The sequence below is a fragment of the Mastigoproctus giganteus genome, chromosome 4, assembly GCF_048544385.1.
Source record: "Mastigoproctus giganteus isolate SK-2022 chromosome 4, ASM4854438v1, whole genome shotgun sequence".
Lineage (NCBI taxonomy): Eukaryota > Metazoa > Arthropoda > Arachnida > Uropygi > Thelyphonidae > Mastigoproctus > Mastigoproctus giganteus.
The window spans coordinates 126,354,955-126,377,123 of NC_143578.1; the positions used below are offsets into that span (position 1 = coordinate 126,354,955).

Below are 22,169 nucleotides of genomic sequence, written 5' to 3' on the forward strand. Positions count from 1 at the left end.
TGTAAACTCCACTACTTGGAGTAGTTTGTTCTCTGAGGTGGAGGAAATAGTTGGAACAGGTATACAGTCCAAGGTGAACAGCATAAGGGATTGGAAGGTGCAAGAGAATAGGGGGAACCAATGATCACAAGTGCATTGTTTATGAGATAGATTAGAGTATTGAAGTTATTGTGATAAAGCAAGTTGATAGTTTTGTGGTTCAGCCCATAAAGCTGGCAGAGATTTGATAAAATTATAAGGGATGAGCTCACTGAAGCACAGCAGCCTAGTAGGTGATAAAGCAGGAATTATTCAAAGCATATTGTAGATATGCTTCAAGTGGCTTTACACGTAAAAGTAAGTTTTCTCGGACAGTGCCATGTTGGTACTCCAAGATCAACAGCTGCAAGAAGATATGTTAGTAAGCAAAGAAGGTGTTCCAGTATGCCGGAAGATTTCAAACTAAAGTTGAAATAAATAATTTGAAAATAAAATAAAATTATGATGTTAAAAAGAGAATAAGCATGTATGATTCTGAGAGTAAGGAGAAAAGTCATGGCAAAATTTTGTCCAAGTTAAAGGGAATGAGAATCCCTTATCAAATAATGATTAATAAGTTAAAAGTTGATAAGATCTTTTAAGAAAGAAATAAGAAAAGAAAAAATGCTAATTCTCTGGAATTTACTAAGGAAGAGATGACAAAGGCAATAAGGATAACAAAAAATGGTAAGGCACTGGGATGAGACATGTTAGAGGTAGATTTTTCTATGAAGAGATTTTCTGAAAGTTATAACGATGCAATGTTTGAATTATACAGGGTGTTTCAAAAGTGAGGGTCAATAATTTACAGATGAACTGTACAGACTAAAATATGCAAAAAATGCCCAGTAAACATGGGTCATTAAGTGAATCGCTTTCAAGATATTGCATATTTCTAGTTGGGATCCACCACTAACAAGGTGACCTGTACAGAGTTGGGATCCACTACTGACTTGTTTGTTTAGGTTAGGTTATGCTTTCTCTCCATTTCCCCTCTCTCAATGCTCTGAACGTAGCAGGCATACTAGTACTTGTCAAAGGATAGTCAACATGGAAAGAGATTATAGCAACGAAGAGTAAGTGGATATGCACTTCATGCATGGTAAAGCCAACAGCAGTGCACTCGACGCTGCACGTTTGTACCAAGAAGCATTTCCCTGCCGAAGACAGCCCAACAGGTGCACATTCATCAGGGTACATCAACGCCTTACAGAACATGGGAGCTTCACACATGGAGTATGAGCAAGTAGGCCCAGAAGCATAACACCTGATGTTGAGGAAAGAGTGTTAGAAAGAACATCCTGTAACATGTAACATCTGTAAAATCCTGTAGTGTTGAAACCAAAAATTAAAATGTATTATCTTATGTTTAATAAAACCACCCTTAGCAAAGGATTCACAGCTTTTTGCTAAACTAGTGCTACCACAGACAGTGGCGAATCTTAACAGAAAATGTGCATTAATTTGAAAATGGTTGATTTGCGGCCCGATGTTCACCGGGACTTTTTTGCTTATTTTAGTTTGTACTTTTCACTTTTAAATTATTGACCATCATTTTTGAAACACCCTGTATAATTTGTATCTGAGAGAAAGGATTTTTTCCAAGTTGTGGAAAGATGTTATGGTCAAGATTTTGTTGAAAGGCCCAAATAAGGATAATTCTTTCTCTCACAAAAACCAATAGCACTATTGCCAGTAATGGGCAAAATCTTGGAGCAAATACCCATTTAGGAGATTTGATTTTCTGTATCAAGAAAAGTAGATGCATTGTTCTGATGGGCAGTATGGATTCAGGAAGGGCAAATCAGTTAGGTGAATGACTATGCAAATGGTTGAATATGTACAGCAGGCTCAAGACAAATATATTCCGAATGTGTCTGTTGAGGGCCCATTTGATGGACTCTGGTGAGATAGTATATTAAGAAGGCTTAGGCTTATTTAAATGATGAGGCATCACTTCCAAGACAGATATGTGGAGGTTGTATCAAGGTATGATAAAATCAGCAAAGCTCTACATCGTTCCTAAAATGAGGCTGCCAGACCTGTATGCAGTACTCAAGGTATGACTTGGCCATTGCTTTATAGAATGGGATAATTACCTCCTTAACCCTGGTAGCAAAATTTCTGTATATCATTCACAAAACCCCCATGATCTGTCCTGGCAGCCTGGACCAGTAAATTGTCTGCACTGGTTGCTCAGAGAATTTCATATCTGACTGCACGATTATCCCTAGACCTTTTCATTTTCTACTGCCTTGAGTGTAGTAATGCACAGTTGGTATGTACATTAATCTGGGATTACTGCTACTCACAGGCAGTAGCTTTCATTTGTCAATGTTAAATTCAATTGCCATTTCTCAGTCTCTCTGTCTAATTTTTCTAGATCTTGTTGCACAAGATCATTAATAATTTACTGTCATTAACCACCCTGCCAACCTTTGTATCATCTGTAAACTTATACATTAAGCCTGATATACCTTCATCAATATCATTTATAAATACAGAAAATAACAATGTGCCCAGCACCGAACCCTGTGGAACTTCACAAATAACACTAGTTCATGAAGAGCAGTGTCCACTAATAACCACTGTCTTCTCCCACTCAACCATCCTTTTATCCGCAGTAGTTTTTTTTTTTTTTTTTTTTTTGTAGTTGTTGGCGCATCGGCTTCTGTGGTCCAAGCCCAAGGCGGGATTCGAACCCACGACCTTTGGGTTGCCAGGCAGGCACTTTACCCACCCAGCTAGCCCGGTCGGCTTCCACAGTAGTAACTTGCACTTAATGCCACACTGCTCCAATTTATACAACAATTTTTTTATGTGCAACAATATCAAAAGATTTCCTGAAATCAAAGTATATGATGTGAAAATTATTTTTTTTTTGCATTCAGTTCCTTTGTTACTGCAATTTACTCAAAATTGGAATAAAAGAAGTTAGTAACTGTGTGTATCTTTAATGAAGATAAAGATTATGAATGGAAATAAACAAGTAAAGCAGGAAGTGTAAGAAGCCAGCTTCAAATTTATTCAAAGCAAAAGATAAATTAGCCAAAAGACAAAATTAGCTCTATCTTTTTAACACAGTTTTTAATCCTATTTTGGCCTGCAGAGTTAGTTTTGTTTTGGCCTGCAGAGTTAGTTTTGTAAGAAAAAGGAATTGATCGAAAATTAGAATCTTCAGAAATAAAAATTTTAAATTAAATAAATGAAATTAACATCTGAATCAACAGCAAAATTAAACTGCAAATGAGAAAATCAGAAAAAAATCTTGGGGTAATAAGCATTGAATCAAAGATAAAGGAAGCAAACTTAAGATGGCATGTGCATATTTCACTTACAACCTATACCAGTTTCCAACCTTCATGTGAATGAAATTCACTTTGAAAAATCCGTTAAGTTTTGCAATCCAAGTCAAATCAAAACTTGGAAAGGGGATATTCCACTGGTAAAATGTTGAAATTATGATGTCAAATTTAGACTATTTTCATATTAACAAAAGAAAGAAAAACATATCACTCTTCTTCAATTGATTGTGTTAGTATTTAAATAATGTTACAATTTATTTGGTTTTAAGGATTTATCGGAAATAACTTCCATGCATAAGGCGCACTGCAGCCTTCCCCCCTCCCTGTTATAACAAAAGTAAATCTATACTTGACACATTTATCAATATACTTTCTTTTCAGCAAAGTAATTTTTTCAAATAACATGTGAAAAAGAATTTTACCTGCAAAAACCCATTCCTAAATATGATTCAGCTAGCAAAAATCCAATCCAGACATGCATGTTACAACGAACAGCACAAGTTTGGTACAGTGTACATTAACTGTTGCGATTTACTCAGTGATATAGCTGTTAGAAGTAATATAAATATTATTTATCAGTATGGGGACTGATAAACATGATAAAAATGGCAGTCGTTTCCACGGCACAACTCACACTGCACGGCTATAACCATAAAATTTTAATTTATATGAAACAATAAGGATTTCGATTTTATCATGGAATATTCCAATCTTGTTCTTAACCATACCTGCCAACTTTTATAAAATGAAAAAAAATTTTTTTATTAGAGATCTGTCATTAGCTAGTAAGCTCAATACTGTATTCCTGCATAGTCCAAATGGTATTCCCAATTTTGATTCCGAATTGAGGATAACTAATTAATGAATATCATATGTTTCAGCAGATAAATAACATGTACCATCATGAAATGCAATCTGTATTTTAAAGTTTCTTCCTTTACTTGTTTATTATTTTTTCATTTTGTTCAATTACATACTGCTAGTTAATGGAAAATCTTTAGATTTTATGACCTGTACTCTACAATTGAACAGAACTAAAAAAGCAAAAATAAAATCGAAGATCTTATGTGTGATTCCAACATGTTACAGCTCATGCATTAACCTCACCTCTCATGATGGACTAAACCAAATGCTTTGCTAAAATCCAAATGAATGATGTTGAAATTATTTACTAATTTAGCTAATAAGTAAATCTGTCAAAAATAGCTAACCAGGTTAATTAAATATGACTGCTCCTTTACAAAACCATGCTATATTTCCTACTGAATGTTATTTCTATCTAAACAGCAGTGCTGTTTAGATAGAAATAACTTTGATTAAAAGTTTGCACTCCTAATCATTGCCTCCATGATTTTCCCTGCCACTTAAGCACTGACTGATTTGTAGTTATCTGCTTTGCTCTTAAAACCACATTTATCTATTGGTAATACACTGTCACTTATCTGGTACAAAGTAATCTTTCCCAAGCATAATGATGCCTTCATAATTAATGTTAATAGTTCAATGCATTCCCTTCCCACCTCTCTTAAAATTGTGTATATGCCACAACACTCCACGATCCAGTTTTTCTAATGAATAATCTTCTGTAATTTCAATATTGCTAACTTCAAGCTTCAATCATAGTTTCCCCTCATCATGAAGAGTTCTTTATAAATATCAATGCCAAGTATCTGTTCACTTCATTCACATCAGCTAGGTTATCTAAGACCTTTCCTGCACACATTATGCAAGCATTCATTCTTTTCTTCTTTCTAATCATATATGTAAAAAAACTCCTTGTCCCATTCTTTGATCTCCTAGCCAGCAATTTCTCATAATCAGCCATTGCCAGCCTTACTTTTCTGTGTTACTATTACAGATAAATTTTCAGCTATTACAAAAATCAAACATGTAAACATACCTGTCCAAAAATAGGACCTAAAAAGAACAGATATATCTTTTTATCTAATGTAGTAAGCACATACTTATACTGGAATGGAGTTAATAAACATGAGCAGTGCCACCTAACATTGACTTTTTAACAGCTTCCCTGCTGGCTTGACCTATGACCTTTATGAACCAAATTTTAAAATTACAGGACTGAGCCAATCTGGACTGGGGATTGTTGTTGTAGCAGGATTTTAGGGGCATCAGCGACCAAGGCTATATTGCTCCGTATATATGGTCTGTAAATTGCATGATCTGTGGTTGATTTCCTGTTTTGCTGGATTAAAAAACCTGAGTTTCCGGGAGGGGGAACCATGCTACCCTCGCCGGCCCATAAAAATTCATCTCGTCATTGCTAGACTGTAAATGTCTGAGAACAGATCACTCATGTTTTTTTTATATCATGAAGAGAACTACTGAGTATCAGATGAGTCAATTAATCTGAGAAATTACAAGGCAAGAAGACCTGAAAAAGAATTGCAAAATAGTATCAGTAACCCAATTCCTCCAATTTCAGAGCTTTAAAAGTATTTTAAGTAATGGCAAGACTACTAACTTGAGTCCATTTTCTAAACTTATGAATGACTCTGAAATGTCATGTCATCTGAATGCATATTCAATTTTCCAACAGCAATGTGAAAGGCATAATGGTTGCATTAAAACATGATCACACAACGTGACAGTATTATGTCATTACTTTTCTAATGTTCTTAGGCAAAGAATGTCAATTTTCACTTCTACAAATATTTCCGAGTAATATCAAATTTAGTTTACAAATGAATTGCAAACAAGACAAAGTAATCAACAGAGCACAAAACCCACATTTATGAAATTATCATTATTATAAAGAGTTCTCAGCATTTTGCAGAAAATGTAAAATCAGTTGGGCTAATAACTAATGTGAGAATTACCTTTTCATCATCACCATATCCAGAAAAACAGGAAGTATTAAAGTACTGGAAAACATCCACGCAGTCATCTCTGTATCTGCTATCATGATCTAAAAAATAAAATAAAATAAAAATTGAAATATTAATTCAATTTTGACACAAATCCTAAGCACATCTCTTCTAACTTGCTATTACAGTTATTCAATTCAATATACAAAAAGCTCTATAAAATCCAGCACTTTACAATCAAGAATTCTTCAAAATCCAGTATATTTCACAAAATAAATAAATAAATAAAAACTATAATTTTATAATCTGAAAATATTAATAAAGCAATCCTGCACTCATACCAACAATTATATCTGCCTATAAGAATCTGCATAAATAAACACAAACAAACATTTCTTTCTTTTCTTTTCTCTCTCTCTCTCTCTCTCTCTCTCTCTCTCTCTCTCTCTCTCTCTCTCATTCAGTAAACTTCATAACTCAGCATGAACTGTTCTTGAAATTTACAGCTATGTGGCTGGTCATATAGTACTTGTGTGAACTGATGGCCAGTTTGACATCACTTTAAAACAGCTGAGAGCAAAGGGACACAGAAAATGCACAGTGTGGGTACAGCTGAAAAAATGAATGCTTTACTGATTCTATGGTTAATCTTTTCCATAAACAACAACTTAATGATGCAGACAAGTGATAGCATTAATTCCACATAACTAAGGTTTATACTGCCATTATAAGCCATACAGTTCATCAGCTACATAACAAGTTATAATGGCTGCAAAAATAAAACTTACCAATCTTTGTTATTACATGCCACTCAAAAAAGTAATTGAATTTCTTCACAGTAGTTTAGTAAAATCAACTCTGAAAACTTCACAGACCAATATCCTCAACAACAGCGAGCTCATGTTGCACAGGAAGCAGCTATCTCAGGGAAACTGGATATATATTGTACAAAAAGGATAAGTGGAATAGGATCAGAGTATGTCCTCCAGGGACAAAAGTTAATGATCTACAGCTGCTATCACCTTTCAAGGGCACAAAAAAGATGTTACTGTTGTACACAGTACTAATGATATCAAGAAGAGATCCGAGGATTTACTTAACAGATATAGGGCAATGTTGAGGAAAAAATCACAAGTAAGGATTAAATTTCAAGGTGTCTACAATGCTGCCCAAACACAACAGGAGAGAATACATGATAGAGCCTTGTCAACTAATTTGGCACTGGAGAGACTGTGAAAGGTCATGGGTTGATTTTTCTCAGCATCTCAGATTCCATATGGTCTATGCTTGTTAACAAGAAAAACTGCTTTTACAGGGATAGGATACACCAACTAAAAGATTAACAACAGCCACAAGAAAATGTGAAAATTATTCTTGCACTGCTTGTACTGGAACATGCAGCAACCAGGAAAACAAGGTGTCAGAAATTACAAGGCCTGCTGGGAGTTGTTCTCATAAGACAAGCAACTACATGGGTTGTGTTAGGGCTGCTAAAAATTAAAAAAAAAAAAACACATATATTTGCTTAACACCATGCTAGGAGTATAGTAAACAAATTTAATGAATTTGAAGTAATGGTTAAGCCAGGGATGCCCAACTTGTGGCATGCATGACATAAATGGCCTGACTTTTGATTTGGGAAAAAAACAAAAATTTATATAACGGATATTAAAAATTACAAATGAAGATAGACACAGTTTAAATTCTACTTTTATTGTCAGAAATATGAGGGGAAACTACAGTTTTCATATTTACCACCTTTTAGCATTAATTAATCCCAGGGGCTCACATCTGGATGAGTATGGACTTGGCACACCCAGGTCCTGAGCTGGATATCATCATTCTTCTCTTTCTTGGTGACTACTTTTGACTCTCTCTCTCTCAAGGTAACTCAGGAATTTTTTTTGGCTCGTGCAGCATAAGCCTCAGGCTTCCTTGCACCATATGGCTAATAATATGTAATAATAATTTAGTATAGGTAAGAAGGCAAGTCAGGAAGCTCCCAATGATGTTGATTCCATAGGGCAATACATATCAGTTAATCGATATTAAATTTATTTTATAAACATAAAATCCTTTTAATTTTTTGGTTTGAATTGGTAGTCAGTATAATGTTCCTTTGTGTAGTTACCAAAAAACATTTGGTGGTGCTACATGTGAATCAGTACAGGGGTAAGAGGATTACCAATTCCAGTAGCTTCTGCACCTTCAACTAAGTGGCAGACAAGGCATGACAAATGTAGGTGACCAGTGAAATGTTGAGCGAGTCTGGTGTGGCATAAGCAGCAGGAAAACATATACAGGTGACCCCGCTTAACACTGATAATTCGTTCCCGAAAAACAGAGCGCTAAGTGAATCGGCACTAAGTGAGCACCGTATTCCCGTAATGTAACATATGTATTTGTGAGTCGTGGTCTATGCCATTGGATATTTCCTAATCAATAATAAACGGTAGCGAAAATACGCACAAATATCGGTCAAAATATTTAATATTAAAAAAATTTGTACATATAAAATATTCTCCATTGCATACGTATATAATTATGTGGTAAGTAACTACATTATGTATCAAAATTAAACTTAAAATCATGAATTTATTAATCCAATGGCCCTGGGCTGTTGAGTTTTCGTAACTTTGGTCGATTTTTGGTTGTACTTTGGGTGTCTTCCTAGTAAACTAAAAGGGGTTTTACTTTAAAATCCCCGCAGTGTTATCACCCAAAAATAAAGTCAACCGACCCTTTGCCACTTTGAAGCCTGACATGTTTTTTTTTTTTTTCTTCTTTCGATATGAAACTTCTTTTAGGCATTCATTTCCAATAAAGTCCTGTTTCACCTATGTTAAAAATTTGTTGAGAAGTTTAACACCACTCTTCAATAATTTTTAGAAGTTCTTTTTTGAAAGTTTCGGCTCCTTCTTGATCTGCACTTGCGGAGTTTCCCTGGATTTTAAATCTATCTTACCAGCCCTTACTAGCTTTAAACGGTTCCACATTTTATTTTATTTTTTTAAAGGTGAGCTTTGTTTACATCATCATATAGGCTAATTGATTTTTATTTAATAATATTTAACTTAACGGAATTGTGCGTTGGATATTACATTCAATAAAATTACTTAGAAGTCTCTCCATTTCAATTATAATAGCCGGCCTAGTTGCTTGCAGTGGGACAGCTGTCTTTCCCACTGCTAAAATCGATTCTTTATTTTTTATAATTGTTCTTACAGTGGAATCTACCATTCCTAAATTATTGCACACTTTTTTTTTTTTTTTTTTTTTCAAGGAGCATTAGCAATTAAGGCCATATTGCTCCAGGGATATGCGGTGGTCATTCGCTGACCTTTCCGCATCCTCCGTATTTACAGAGGATGCGGAACCATGGGCTCGAATCCCAGTCTAATGAAGAAGCGTGTGCTATGAACTACCGCTCCTGCACAGTGGCGGCACCAATCGATTCCATTCAACGACAAGTGAATTGCACACATTCACTTGTCGTTGAATGGAATCGATTCGCTTCAAAACGTATAATTTAATTTAATTTTCAAATTCAGTATTTTTCTTACCTTAGTAAGCTTCGTACCACGTCCAGACGTTGTTCCTTTCTAATTCTTATCTGCCATTATTCATCTTCGAAAATGTAACTGTGTTACATTAATTATGATACAATGTTCGAATAAATTAACGATGTCTAACACTGTACCCGAGTGATGACTAGACTTTGGATAAATGCATATAATGCAAATATTAAAGGCAATATACTTGATCTTTTTTTTAAAATATTGATCTCGGAACTACGTAACAAGTCACCATAGTGCAATTAAATTAGCATCGGAGAAAATTTTGCAAGTCAGCGTGGGAAAGTTTGCTATTCATTTTCAAGCTATCGACTACATCAGATGAAAAGTTTTCGTTAAACATGCCAAAAATTCAATCCGATCTGTATGCTGGTAAAAGAGCTTTATAGTGAGTTGTGACAGCGTTAGAGTGAGATATAGGTTATAATATAAAAACAGTGTTATAGCAAATCAACGTAGAGCGAACTGCATTATAACGAGGGCCTGCTGTATGAGATAACCCAAATGACTGTGATGAGTATAACATACAATTATACATGTAAATAGAGCGGAGTCAGTAAATCAGAATTTTTTATAATGGGATTTTAACTTTCCAGATATTTAAAGGAATTTGTGGATTGGTCACTTACACAATAGCAGTACTTTCCTAGAATAATTTATTGGATGATTGTCTTCTACAGAAGCATGTTAGAGAAGCAAAAAGAGAACGTAATACTCTTGATATGATTACTAGCAGTGAATTTTCATGCATTAAGAATCTTGAGATAAAGGAACCACTAGGCGGCAGTGGTCATAATGCATTGGTGTGGGATTTGCTTAAAGATAACTATTGGTAAGGGTAAAGGGAAGAGATTTCGCTTTAATAAAGGTGAATACAATGTCTTAGAAAGTTTTTAAATTCTTTTCATTGGAACCAACTGATGGCGTTGCCAATGGAAATTCAAAATGGAATATATTTAGGAAAGTAATTATCTAAGCCACTAAGCATTTTATGCCAACTAAGGGACAGTGCTCAAGGTTTAGACCTAAACAGATGTCAGAAAACTGATGACAGTAGTGACAAAGAAGACGAGTCAGTTAATGTATGCAGTGTGTTATATTTCAAGAGTGTCAGTAAATAGCAATAATTCCTGATTAATAACAACAAACAAACAAACAAAAAAAAAATGTTTATGTGCAAAAACAAGAACATTTCTTTTCTGTGCATCTGTCAATATTGCCCCTTCATTCCTCTAAATGGCACGTGGCAACAAACATAATATCCAGTGTTTAAGCTACAATTAATGATATATGGATAGCTTATGTGATATCTATGAAAAACATAAGTACAAATTTCTCAGATTTCTATTGGTCCAATATGATTTTAATGAAATTTGGAAAGGCTCAAGATACAGAGAGGAAATATAAAATTTCATGAAAATCTACCCATTGGTCTATTTACAGTTTTCTATTGGTCTGATTTTAATGAAATTTGGGAAGGCTCAACAGACTCACAGATGTGCAGAAATCTGCTTTTAGTCAGCAGGGTTGGTGACTGTTTGAACAAACTTCCTCTGGTGTTGTGGAAGTAGTCAGTTTAAATAATGTTAAGGAAGAACCTGACAACTTTTAATGCCGATGCTGTTTAAGCTTACCTTTTTCCCATCATTTCCACTTACTAATATTATTAGTAATATTAAATATTTTTAAAATGCCCAAATATAAAATTTCATGAAAATAAATCCACTAGGAGCCAAGTTATTACATGCAGATAGATTTGGTGAAGCTAACAGATACACCTAAAAAATACATAGAATGATTATAAATTATTAAGGGATGCAGAAACTTACAGTAACTAGAAAGTAGCTTGCAATCAATTCAATAAGGTGATTCAACAACCCAAGTCATATTACGAGAAATATTTTGCCAAAAATGCAGAGTTTTTTTAATAAAAAAATTGCAGAGAATTCTTTGCTTATGTTAATACATTAGAATTAAAGGATGTACCACACTGGCCCACTAGATATGAATGACAAATACTGACAACCCTTTTCTTTTTTGCTGATAAACTGAATAAATGTTTTGCATATATATTTATGTGTGAAGAAGTATGGGGCATAATCCCTAAATACTTATAACCTGTAACTTAAAACCTGTATGCTGAATCAATAAAAACCTTATAAATACCCAAAAAACCTTACAAAAAAAATATTTTCATAAATTATAAAAAATCATTAGTTTGAAACCAACAAATTGACATATACAAATTAATTAAGACACATATAGAGACAATTTTGATATTTCTGAAACTTTATTTTCCTCTTTTGGTTTAGTGCACAGTATTATAAGCAACACAGGCACCTTTTGCACTTTTCAAAATGCTATTAGTATTAGTAATGGTCTTATGCTGCACCAGCCAAAAAAAATAAATAAAAATAATAATAATAAAATAAAATAACAAAAAATACATAAAATAAAATAAGAATAAAACAAATTAATAATAATAAGAATAAAATTAAAAATAAATAAATAATAATAATAAAAATTAATAAGAGAAAAGGAAATGGACAACCTATGTATTTCCCAGACTGTCAGCCTCTACCACCCATGTAGGTACTTATTCCAGTAATTTATAACTCACTGGCTAAAATAAAACTTCCTGCAATCCACTCTAAACAACTCCCCCCATAACTTGAAATTATGGCCACTAGTTCAAGAATCATTTATAATCGTGAATATTTTGTCCTTATTCATTTTCTTATGCCTCTCAGAGCCTTAAACACCTCAATCAAGTCCCCTCTAAGGTGCCTAGTTTCCAAGCTCTGCAATCCACATATTCAAAGTCGTTCCTCATATGGACGTCCTTTTGCCTATCTCACCAGGCGAGTTACCCATTTTTGGACCCTTTCAAGGAGAACAATGTCTTTCTTTAGGTGTAGTCTCCACACAGTATTCCAAGTATGGTCTAACAATAACCTTATATAATGGGATTATGACGTCCTTATCTCTACTAGCAATTGTTCGATATATCATCGATAGGACACCATGGACCCTCCTTGCAACCAGTCTACAACGCTCGGAGAACTTCAAATCTAACCGTACCATAACACCCAAGTCCCTTTCCTCCACTAACGGCTTTAGTTCAACTCTGCCATATGTATAAGTTATTTTTGGGTTACTGTTCTCCAGGTGCAATACCTTACACTTTAATGGATTAAAGCATAGCTGCCATTTTTCCGACCATCCGTGAAATCTGTCTAGGTCATTCTGAAGAAACTCTGCTTGGCCGCTATCATTAACTATCCTACCAATCTTTACATCATCTGAAAATTTAGACATCACGCCCTCTATCCCTTCATCGATGTCATTTATGAAAATCAAAAACAACAATGGTCCTAATACTGATCCTTAGGGAACCACACGTCTTACATCAATCCAATCTGAGGAATAACCATTTATCACAACCCTCTGCCTCCTGCCCTGAAGCCACCCTGCTATCCATCTAAGGATTTTCCCTATGATTCCAACCTGTTCCAGCTTATAAAGTAACCGCTCATGTGGGACTCAGTCAAATGCTTTGCTGAAATCCAAATAAACAACATTGAAATTATTCCCTAAGTCCAGCTCTTGAGTGACCCTGTCAAAAAAGCTAACCAGATTAGTTAAACATGATTTTCCCTTTTCAAAACTATGCTGAGTATCCTTCAGAATTCCACCCTTGATCATAGTCTCCTTGATTTTCCCTACTACTGAAGTTAAACTAACCGGCCAGTAATTTCCCACTTCACTCTTAGAACCGCCCTTATGTATTGGAGATACACTGGCACTTTTCCAATCCAACAGTATCACGCCTGAGTCCAGATGATGCTCTCATAATTAGCCTCAATGGTTCAGTGCACTCACTTGCCACCTCCCTTAAGATTATCGGGTAAATGCTATCAGCCCCAGGAGCCTTACTGGCCTGTAGGCTTGAAAGTTTTTTCATTAAATAAACATGTGAAATTCCAACATCATTAATTACATTTTTTTCAACTTCACTCCCAGAATTTCTCATTGACGTGAAGGGTTTTTCTTCTGTAAATATCGATGCAAAGTAACTGTTGAGTTCATCTGCAACTTCCGCTGGGGTATCTAACATTATCCCACGTCCATTACATAAGGGTCTGATCTGGTTTGTTCTTCTCTTCTTTGCATTTATATATGTGCTATCAGTGGGCCTGTACAACTGACACCAGTAGTTATTTTACACTATAAAACAAGAAGTCAGTGTGTCTGCATTCATGGACCTCCTACAGTCTATATGAACTTTCTTCATCATGGAGAATGATCATCAGCATTGCTGTGAGGCAAGGTCAGTAGTTGCCAAATAATCACTTTCAGATTTGGGAAGCAGATGAGAGCAATGCTTGTTATCTGTACAATAATATCCAGCCAAGTAGAAAGCTTCTCTTTTGACCAATCTCTGTCATACAGCTATTAGCCAACATACAATAATAATCAAATTCATCTTTAAGAGATTTCTGATCGAGGTGTGGAGCAAAATATCTGCCAATCTGCAGATATGCAAGTACTGCAGATTATCTTTAATGGTTGGGTCTAGTACTTTGAGGTCCCTCAGCACCTGATTTAAAATGTAAATTTTTCAAATATTTTTTTTCACTATTGCCATATAATTTCTTGCATCCTCATAAAATTACCTTTTGACTGCGCCATCAATCTCCATTTCTTTAATCAATATTCTGTTAGACAGGCCTATTGCCAGTGTGCTGTCATCATGCTGCAGCTCACAATCACTGAATCTTAAGACGATCAACTCAGCCAACTGTATAAACATGTCTCATCTTCACATATTTAACTAAAAATTTCCTAAGCAATCTGTCCATCTCCTCCATCATACCATCTATCTGAGATTCATTTAATAAACTTTTCAAACAGTTTACTGAACTCATTTAAAAGTGGCAGAATGAAATGCAGAAAATGCAGGGTCAGTGGTGACTTCAAAAGTGCATAGATGTTTCTGACTTTGCCAAGATTTTCAACATCACTGCAACTTTCAAAATAAGATGAAAGAGTCCCACACTGGTTAAGGACCCTTCCCACCACCTTGAGCAGTGGTAGCTAGCGGGTCTGGCAGTGTTTTTTGCATGTTCAGGTCATCCTCCTCAGTGAATAGCTGGAAATCCTTATATACTTTTCATTGTTTAGCACCATGCTCAAAATGGTAATAAATTTCCACCACAAGAATATCTACTGGCACAGTCAACTCCTTGATTCCATCTTATGCACACAGATTAGCCAAATGGAATTACATCTTATGCACACAGATTAATGCACCCAATACTGAAAACATCAAGATTTCTCTGCTTCACTCTGATGAGCACAGAGTTTGATATCCCTATCATGACACTGGCAAAGACAATACAATTACTCCAAAGGATATTTAAATTTGTGAAAATATTGTTGATAACACTAAATATGGCCTCACTGGTCCCACTGCTGCATACCTGAATGTCCAGCAATTTTGTTCTGGATCCCAAATAATCTTCGAAAACCTTCACCATAAATGCTAACTGTTTTTCAGTTTTTTTATCATTTGATTCATCTATCATCAATGAGAATTGATTGACACTCTCTCTCTCTCTCTCTCTCTCTCTGCACAACTCGATAACTGGTTCTGTTACAGATAGAGCCAAGCAGTTTTTAATAATAAGTGTTGTTTTGTCTGCTTTGATCGAAATTTTTGGCAATAGTACTATAAGGAAACATTACAGCTGTAAAATAAAAAAGTAATCAACAACTTAAGCAGCTAAGTTGTGTTGGACAATTAAATTTGCAAATAAAACTTCAGCTCTAGTAACGTTATCATCTTCCTGCACTGGCTGAGCAAACCTCTTGATGGATGTTCCCTTCTTTGTTTCAAAGATTTTTTCATGCATTTTTGTCTTATATTGTTCTTTCAGGTCATTCATATAAGCCTGAAACCACTACTTTAATGTCTTTCTTGCATACGTTGCAAAAAGCATGGGTTGATCCTAATTTGGATACATCGACAATGCCAGGATAGTGTTGAATCCAGTAAGCCTGAAAATTGCCATGACCTTTGCCCTGTCTTCAAGCTTACATTTCTTTGCATTAGGCTCAGCCATTTGATGGATGAAATATTTCAACTAAAAGAAGGAATAATACTATTTTTAAAAATAAATTCTATACACATAAATCATAATACAGCCACTCCCCAACTTACATTAAGGGTTGCATTCCGCAGAACTCTACACAAGTTGGAATTTTACGTGTCGGAATTCACCTAAATGCTTATGCAGCACTCGCAAATTTTAATGAAACAAAAAAGAAATGTTCGATGAACAAGTAAATAGAATTATTTGTTCAATTTTTTTTTTTTTATCTCATGCACAGGAAAAATTACAAAAGTGTGCAAAATTACAAAAAGGGAGAGGACAGGCATAAGTCAGCAAATTTTACCTTCCGAGCATCACTGCCAGAGTTAACTCTCCCGCTGCTGAGCACGCCACTGCAGAAGCTGAGGCTGTGGAGATTTAGAAGGATTTTTTTCCCTAACACATCACAATATTTCTCTGCAGCTGCAGAATCGGCACTGGCGACTTCACCGCATACTTTAATGTTTTGGAAACCAGTGCAATGCTGGAACCTATTAAACAACCAGTTGCTTGCCATGAACTTGGTTTGGGGTTTGTCGTACTAATCAGATTAATATCTTTATAAATACTTCTTGCTTTTGCTTGAATGGCCATTGGACTCGGGGACATTTGCTTTAGAATCTAATTTTCCATCCATATTATTAATAGCTTTTCGATCTTCGATATAGCACCCGAATGCCGTTTTGTGATCACTGTTGATCTTAAATGAGTTGATCCTTTAACATGTTCTTTTATAAACACACTGTTCCTTAAAACAGTATTCACAGTTGAAGCAGCGAGATCTAATTCCATGCAATAGATGACAAACTTTGTCCTGCTTCATATTTCTTAATTAATCATCTTCATTTCTAAAAATCAATTTTGTTTTGTTTCCTAGCACTGCCAGCACTTGCACTTTCCGTTGGTCCCTTTTCCCTTCACCATTGTAAAAAGTAAATAGGAATGAAGAGAAGATTCTGAAAATTTATTTAGGTTTTTTATATGATTGAAGATGTCAGTGAAGAGGAACTCATTTCACCATAATACCGTAACATAAAACCCACACAATTCCAGTTATCGGTATTATCACAAATGCAATAAGATTGAGTTTACTACCTGTTTATAATAGATTGGGTTAACAGAAAAGCCCAATAAACCAGAAAGTGCAAATTGTTTTTATTGTTTTATGGTAGTGACCTACAGTAACATGTTTTAGAAAAATATCACAAAGGTGTTCAAAATTGATTGTTATAACGGAACATATGATAATGATGAAAGTGTAGTGCAATTTCCATTATAAAAATGACCTTTTAGAGAAATAAATAGCTTAGTTATATAGCAAAAATTAACTTCCGAGGTCTTGGAACAAATTACCAAAAAAAAAAAAAAAAAAAAACCAGTGTTACTGGATTGATATTACGATAATTTCGCAATATTCCTACGGGATTTACTCCTATTTATTTCCACAGTGTGCAAAATATGTTTCCATGATTTTTTTAAGTTTGCACCAGCCAGCAAAAACTTATGTAAAGTCAAATTTCCGTAAGTTGAGTATTACGTAAGCCAGGGAGTGGCTGTAATATGGTACCTAATTGCTGATCAATTAACTATTAAAAACACAAAAATAATGATTGTAGAATGATTAATATTAGGACATTTTTCAATTTCACTTTTGTTCACTTAGAGTTTTCACACCTGTAAAAAACAAAACAATTAAATAATTAATTTAAAAATTATTTAATAATTTAAAAAAAATAAATACTCTTGAAGATGTTTAATAAAATAAAGCCAATGACATGGGTCATGAGGCATCATACTTTAACTTTGCATTCATTTGAATACGTTAAAATTGTTAAATAGGTAAATAATTTAATCCTACCTCAAAACAGAGATTTCATTTGAATCAATAAGCAAAAAATTTTTTTCCAACATAGAAGTTGGATGAAAATTTGAATTTGTGAATAGTTACACCATTGTCACCGCCTCTCTATGTTAAGTGCATGAATGTTTAAGGAAACATGTATCTGACAGTAACATGTAATGCATAAAATAAGGAAAACTTACTTATTAAACAAGAAATTAGTCTCTAGTAATAATAAGAGGGAGAGTGTCAGAGTTCTGATAAATCACAAATTGAACAATCAATGAAAAGTGCAGGTTATGAGATGTCTACACAGAACCGATCGAACAGTAAATGAAGTTGTTTTTGTGATCACTCATGGGAAAAGTGCTCTTGTGAGAATAATTTGATTGGTTGTTTCAGGTGACCTGACCCTGGTAAAATCATGTTAAATAGACTTCACCAATTTAAAAAAAATAATTAAATTTTAAAAAAAATTGGGGCGTACAAACACAAATCCACAAGCATAAGCACATAATTAGTCAATTTTGGGGTATTAAAAAAATTGTATAAGACAAATGTATGGCCATATGCAGGCAAAAATGACAAAAAAGTAAAAATTTAAAAAAAATTTATTTTACAGATTAAAAAAACAAACTATACAGGTTGACAGGTATGCTGCCACTTATGGGCTGATTAAATCTATCCAGTTATATTTAAAAGAGCAGCAAGAGAGGTAAGCAAACCTTTGGCCATAATTATGAGAGCATCGGTGGATGCAAGGGGAGAGCCATATAGATTGGAGATGCAAAAATGTTTCTCCTATTAATAAAGGAGGATCAAAGGACAAAGGCTGAGTAACTGCAGACCTATAAGCTTAACTTTTGTTACAGGAAGAGTAACAGAAGTCAATGGTTAAAGAAGTACTACAGAACCATCTTTACAAGAATTCAGTTATCCAGAAACAACAGCATGGACTGGTGAAGAGGAGATATTGTCTGAACAATCCAACTGGCAACTATGACACAGTAACAAAGGAACTGGATGCAAAAACTAATTTATTATTATCATTATTAGTTATATGGTGCAAGGAAGCCGAGGCTTATGCTGCACCAACCAAAAAAAAAAAAAATTCCCGAGTTACCCTGAGAGAGAGAGAGAGAGAGAGAGAGAGAGAGAGAGAGAGAGAGAGAGAGAGAGAGAGAGAGAGAGAGAGAGAGAGAGAGAGAGACAGAGAGAGAGAGAGAGAGAGAGAGAGAGAGAGAAGTAGAAAGGAATCACCAAGAAAGAGATGATGATATCCAGCTCAGGACCCTGGGTGTGCCAAGCGCATACTCATCAGATGTGAGCCCCCGTCTCTCCTCAACTTACAATGTATGCGACTTATGGCAAACCAGACTTATAATGGTCATTTCCAGAAAAAAAATTTCAAATATCTTACACAGTTGTGATGCTGTGGTATGACTGCCTCAGCTACCTGCACAGCAGTATTAACCCCTTCCCGGAACATTTTTTTCCAGAAAATGTGCTGTAATGGATCGACTTTTTTTATTTTACAGATTAAAAGTATGCATCATGCGAATACTTATTGTATAGTTTTTTGTGTTTTTTATTAATTTTTTCATAGAAAATACATGGGAGTAATTAACCCATTTGGGCTATCCCAAGTTATCTTGTGTACGCCAAAAAGTGTGCAAATTATACAGATTTTTTTTTAATAAATTAGCGCTTGAGCTAAAAGAAAGGCACAGAAAAAAGTCTTCATTACTCATTATATAAATAAATTTAAAAAAATCAAGTGAAACACACAAGCAGTAATCACGAACTAACTACATTCTGACACACGGCCGTCACAAGTGGACAGGCGAGGTAAGCATCACTTACGGGCAGCAGTTCAAGAGGGCGGCGAAATATTTTTCAATATTGTTTTTGTGAATTATTTTTGTGAGTTCAGTATTTTGCATTTAGGACAGCAAATTATATTTTGCTTATTGGCAGCACAGGAATGTGCACTACTGTTCTGACATTGCTGTACAATATAAGTAAAACAAAAGCCAGTCGTTTGCTGCCAGGCATAAGAAACTCTTGAGAAAACTCGGGATTTACCTGCCTAATGCAAACTTAGCCAGATAAATGGCAGAGAAAACTCGGGATTTACCTGCCTAATGAAAAATTAGCCATATAAATGCCAGAGAAAATATGTTTCAGTCCTAAATTTGGAGGTAGTATTGTTTGCTTCGGGTATTATTGTGTCCCGAGATATTTCATGTTGTTCCAAATAATTTTTAAGACTAAAAACGAGATATCTCGGGATAATCCATGAAGTGGTTAAAGGAAGCATCACAGAGATAGTCTATGAAATTACCCAAAATCATCAATTTAGAGTTAGATGAATTTTTTCTAACAGTTAATTCTATATATCTGCATTTGCATATCTATCTATGTAAATCATGCCTAAAAAAGGTGGGGGAGGAGAAATATTCATCCGCTTTGAAGCCTAGCAACAGACTGAGACAAAATAGAAATTCCAAGTGTATTAATCTTTATCATGGAGAATTTTAGCACTTATTTAATGCATATAACATGAAATATCTGATCAAATAATGAAAACATCAACACTCATAGATGATGCTGGTTTGAAAATTGTGCTATAAAGAAACGGATTTTAGAGATTTGTAAAAACTAAACAAATAAAATATAAAACTAAAAAAACCTAAAATAAAAAGTTTGCTAAATAAATAAACAAACAATTAAACAAAAAAGAAAGAATAAATGCATTATGTATATAGAAAACGGGCTTACGCCTGACACAACCAAATCGACTTACAATGTGGTCGTTGGAACAGAACTCTGTTTTAAGTTTAGGAATGACTGTACTCAGATTTCATAAAGTGTTTTACACTTGTTCCACATGAATGACTCATGTACAAATTGGAACAGTGTGGCATTGCGGGTAAGTGTATGGCTGTACGCAGGCGAAAATGACAAAAAAAGTACAAAACATGGCCAAACTACACAGGTTGAGTACTATGGATTAGGAATGGTTGAGTGGCACAGAAGTGGGCGATTACAACCGAGCATTGCTTTTCTTAGAATGTTGTTAGTGGAGTCTTTCAGGGTTTAGTCCTGGGCCCTTTACTCTTTTCAACAGTTTCATAATGATACTGACAAAAGCATATCAAGCTTATTGTCTAAGCTTGCAGATTTTTCTAGGTTTTGTTGCAGTATCAAAGCATGCTACCGCAACAATGCCTAGAAAAACTGAAGAGATGAGCTGAGAAGTGGCAACTGAGGTTGCAAGGTACTACATATGGGCAGCAGTAATCGCAGAATAACAAACCACATTCACAGTGGTGGAGGATTAAAGAGACCAAGTGGTAATTGTACAGTCTGGCATGAAGTTCTCTGAGAAGTGCAGACAGGCTGCCAGGAGAGCTCATAGAAGAATCCCATTGGCATTGAGCCTGCTCAATCAATTCAAGGCCTTATACACCTCAATCAGATCACCTCGCAAGTGCCTAGTCTCCAGAAGCTGCAATTTGCAGAACTTAAGCCTTTCTTCATAAGAGCACCTTCCTCTGTTCCCTTCACCAGTCTTGTTGCCCTTCTCTGTACTTGTTCTATAGCAACTCTACATCTTTCCTAAAATGAGGCTTCCAGACCTGTATGCAGTACTTAAGGTGTGGCCTGACCATTGCCTTATACAAGGGGATAATCATCTCCTTATCCCTGCTCACAAAATTCCTGTATATCATTGACAAGACCCCATGACCTACTCTGGAAGTCTGTCTGCACAATTACCCACAGGTCTCTTTCACTCTCCACTACACTGAGTGTAACACCACCCAGTTGGTACATTTCTCTGGGGTTACTGCTACCCATGTGCAGTACTTTGCATTTGTCAATGTTAAACTTCAGTTGCCACTTAGCCCATCTGCCCAACTTTTCCAGATCCTGTTGGAGCAGCATACCGTCATTTCTGTTATTAACAACCCCGCCAACCTTTGGATCATTAAATGCCCTTGTTTTGCAACTGCCTGTGTCCAAACAAAGCATATTTAAGCAATGATGTTGAAAATGAAGTTCAAAAATGACACTGCCTAGAGTAATAAACAAATTAAAATCTCACCTTTTAAAATGGAATCCCTATGTCTGTCATACCATGCTCTTTCATGTGGATCTATTAGTACTTCATAAGACTGCTGAATCAACTGGAACTGTTCTTTTGCTTCTTCTATTCTGTGGGGATTCTTATCTGCAAATGAAAACTTTTTTTTTTAACCATAAATGAGAATATCCTATATGTTTGAATTACAAATAAATGCAAAATTATCCATTAAATATCAATAGCAGTAAATTCAAAAAAAAAAAAAAAAAAAAATCAAAGATTTTTAAAACAAATTCCTTCTGAAAGTGAAAATATACTACAGTAAGACTCCCCGTATGCACAGGGGTTATGTTTCAAGACCTAC

At 35.0% G+C, this 22,169-nt stretch overlaps 1 protein-coding gene across 1 annotated transcript in view; it reads right to left on the bottom strand.

Moving 5' to 3' along the window:
• LOC150087048 (dnaJ homolog subfamily C member 21) overlaps positions 1-22,169 on the bottom strand; it is a 374,824-nt gene that overhangs the window by 282,109 nt on the left and 70,546 nt on the right. Inside the window, exons 2-3 of the mRNA XM_090372359.1 lie at positions 21,827-21,952; positions 6,161-6,249 (exon numbers count right to left, since the gene is read on the bottom strand). Of these exons, the coding sequence (XP_090228485.1) occupies positions 6,161-6,249; positions 21,827-21,952 (215 nt within the window). The remainder of the gene's footprint in view (positions 1-6,160; positions 6,250-21,826; positions 21,953-22,169) is intronic.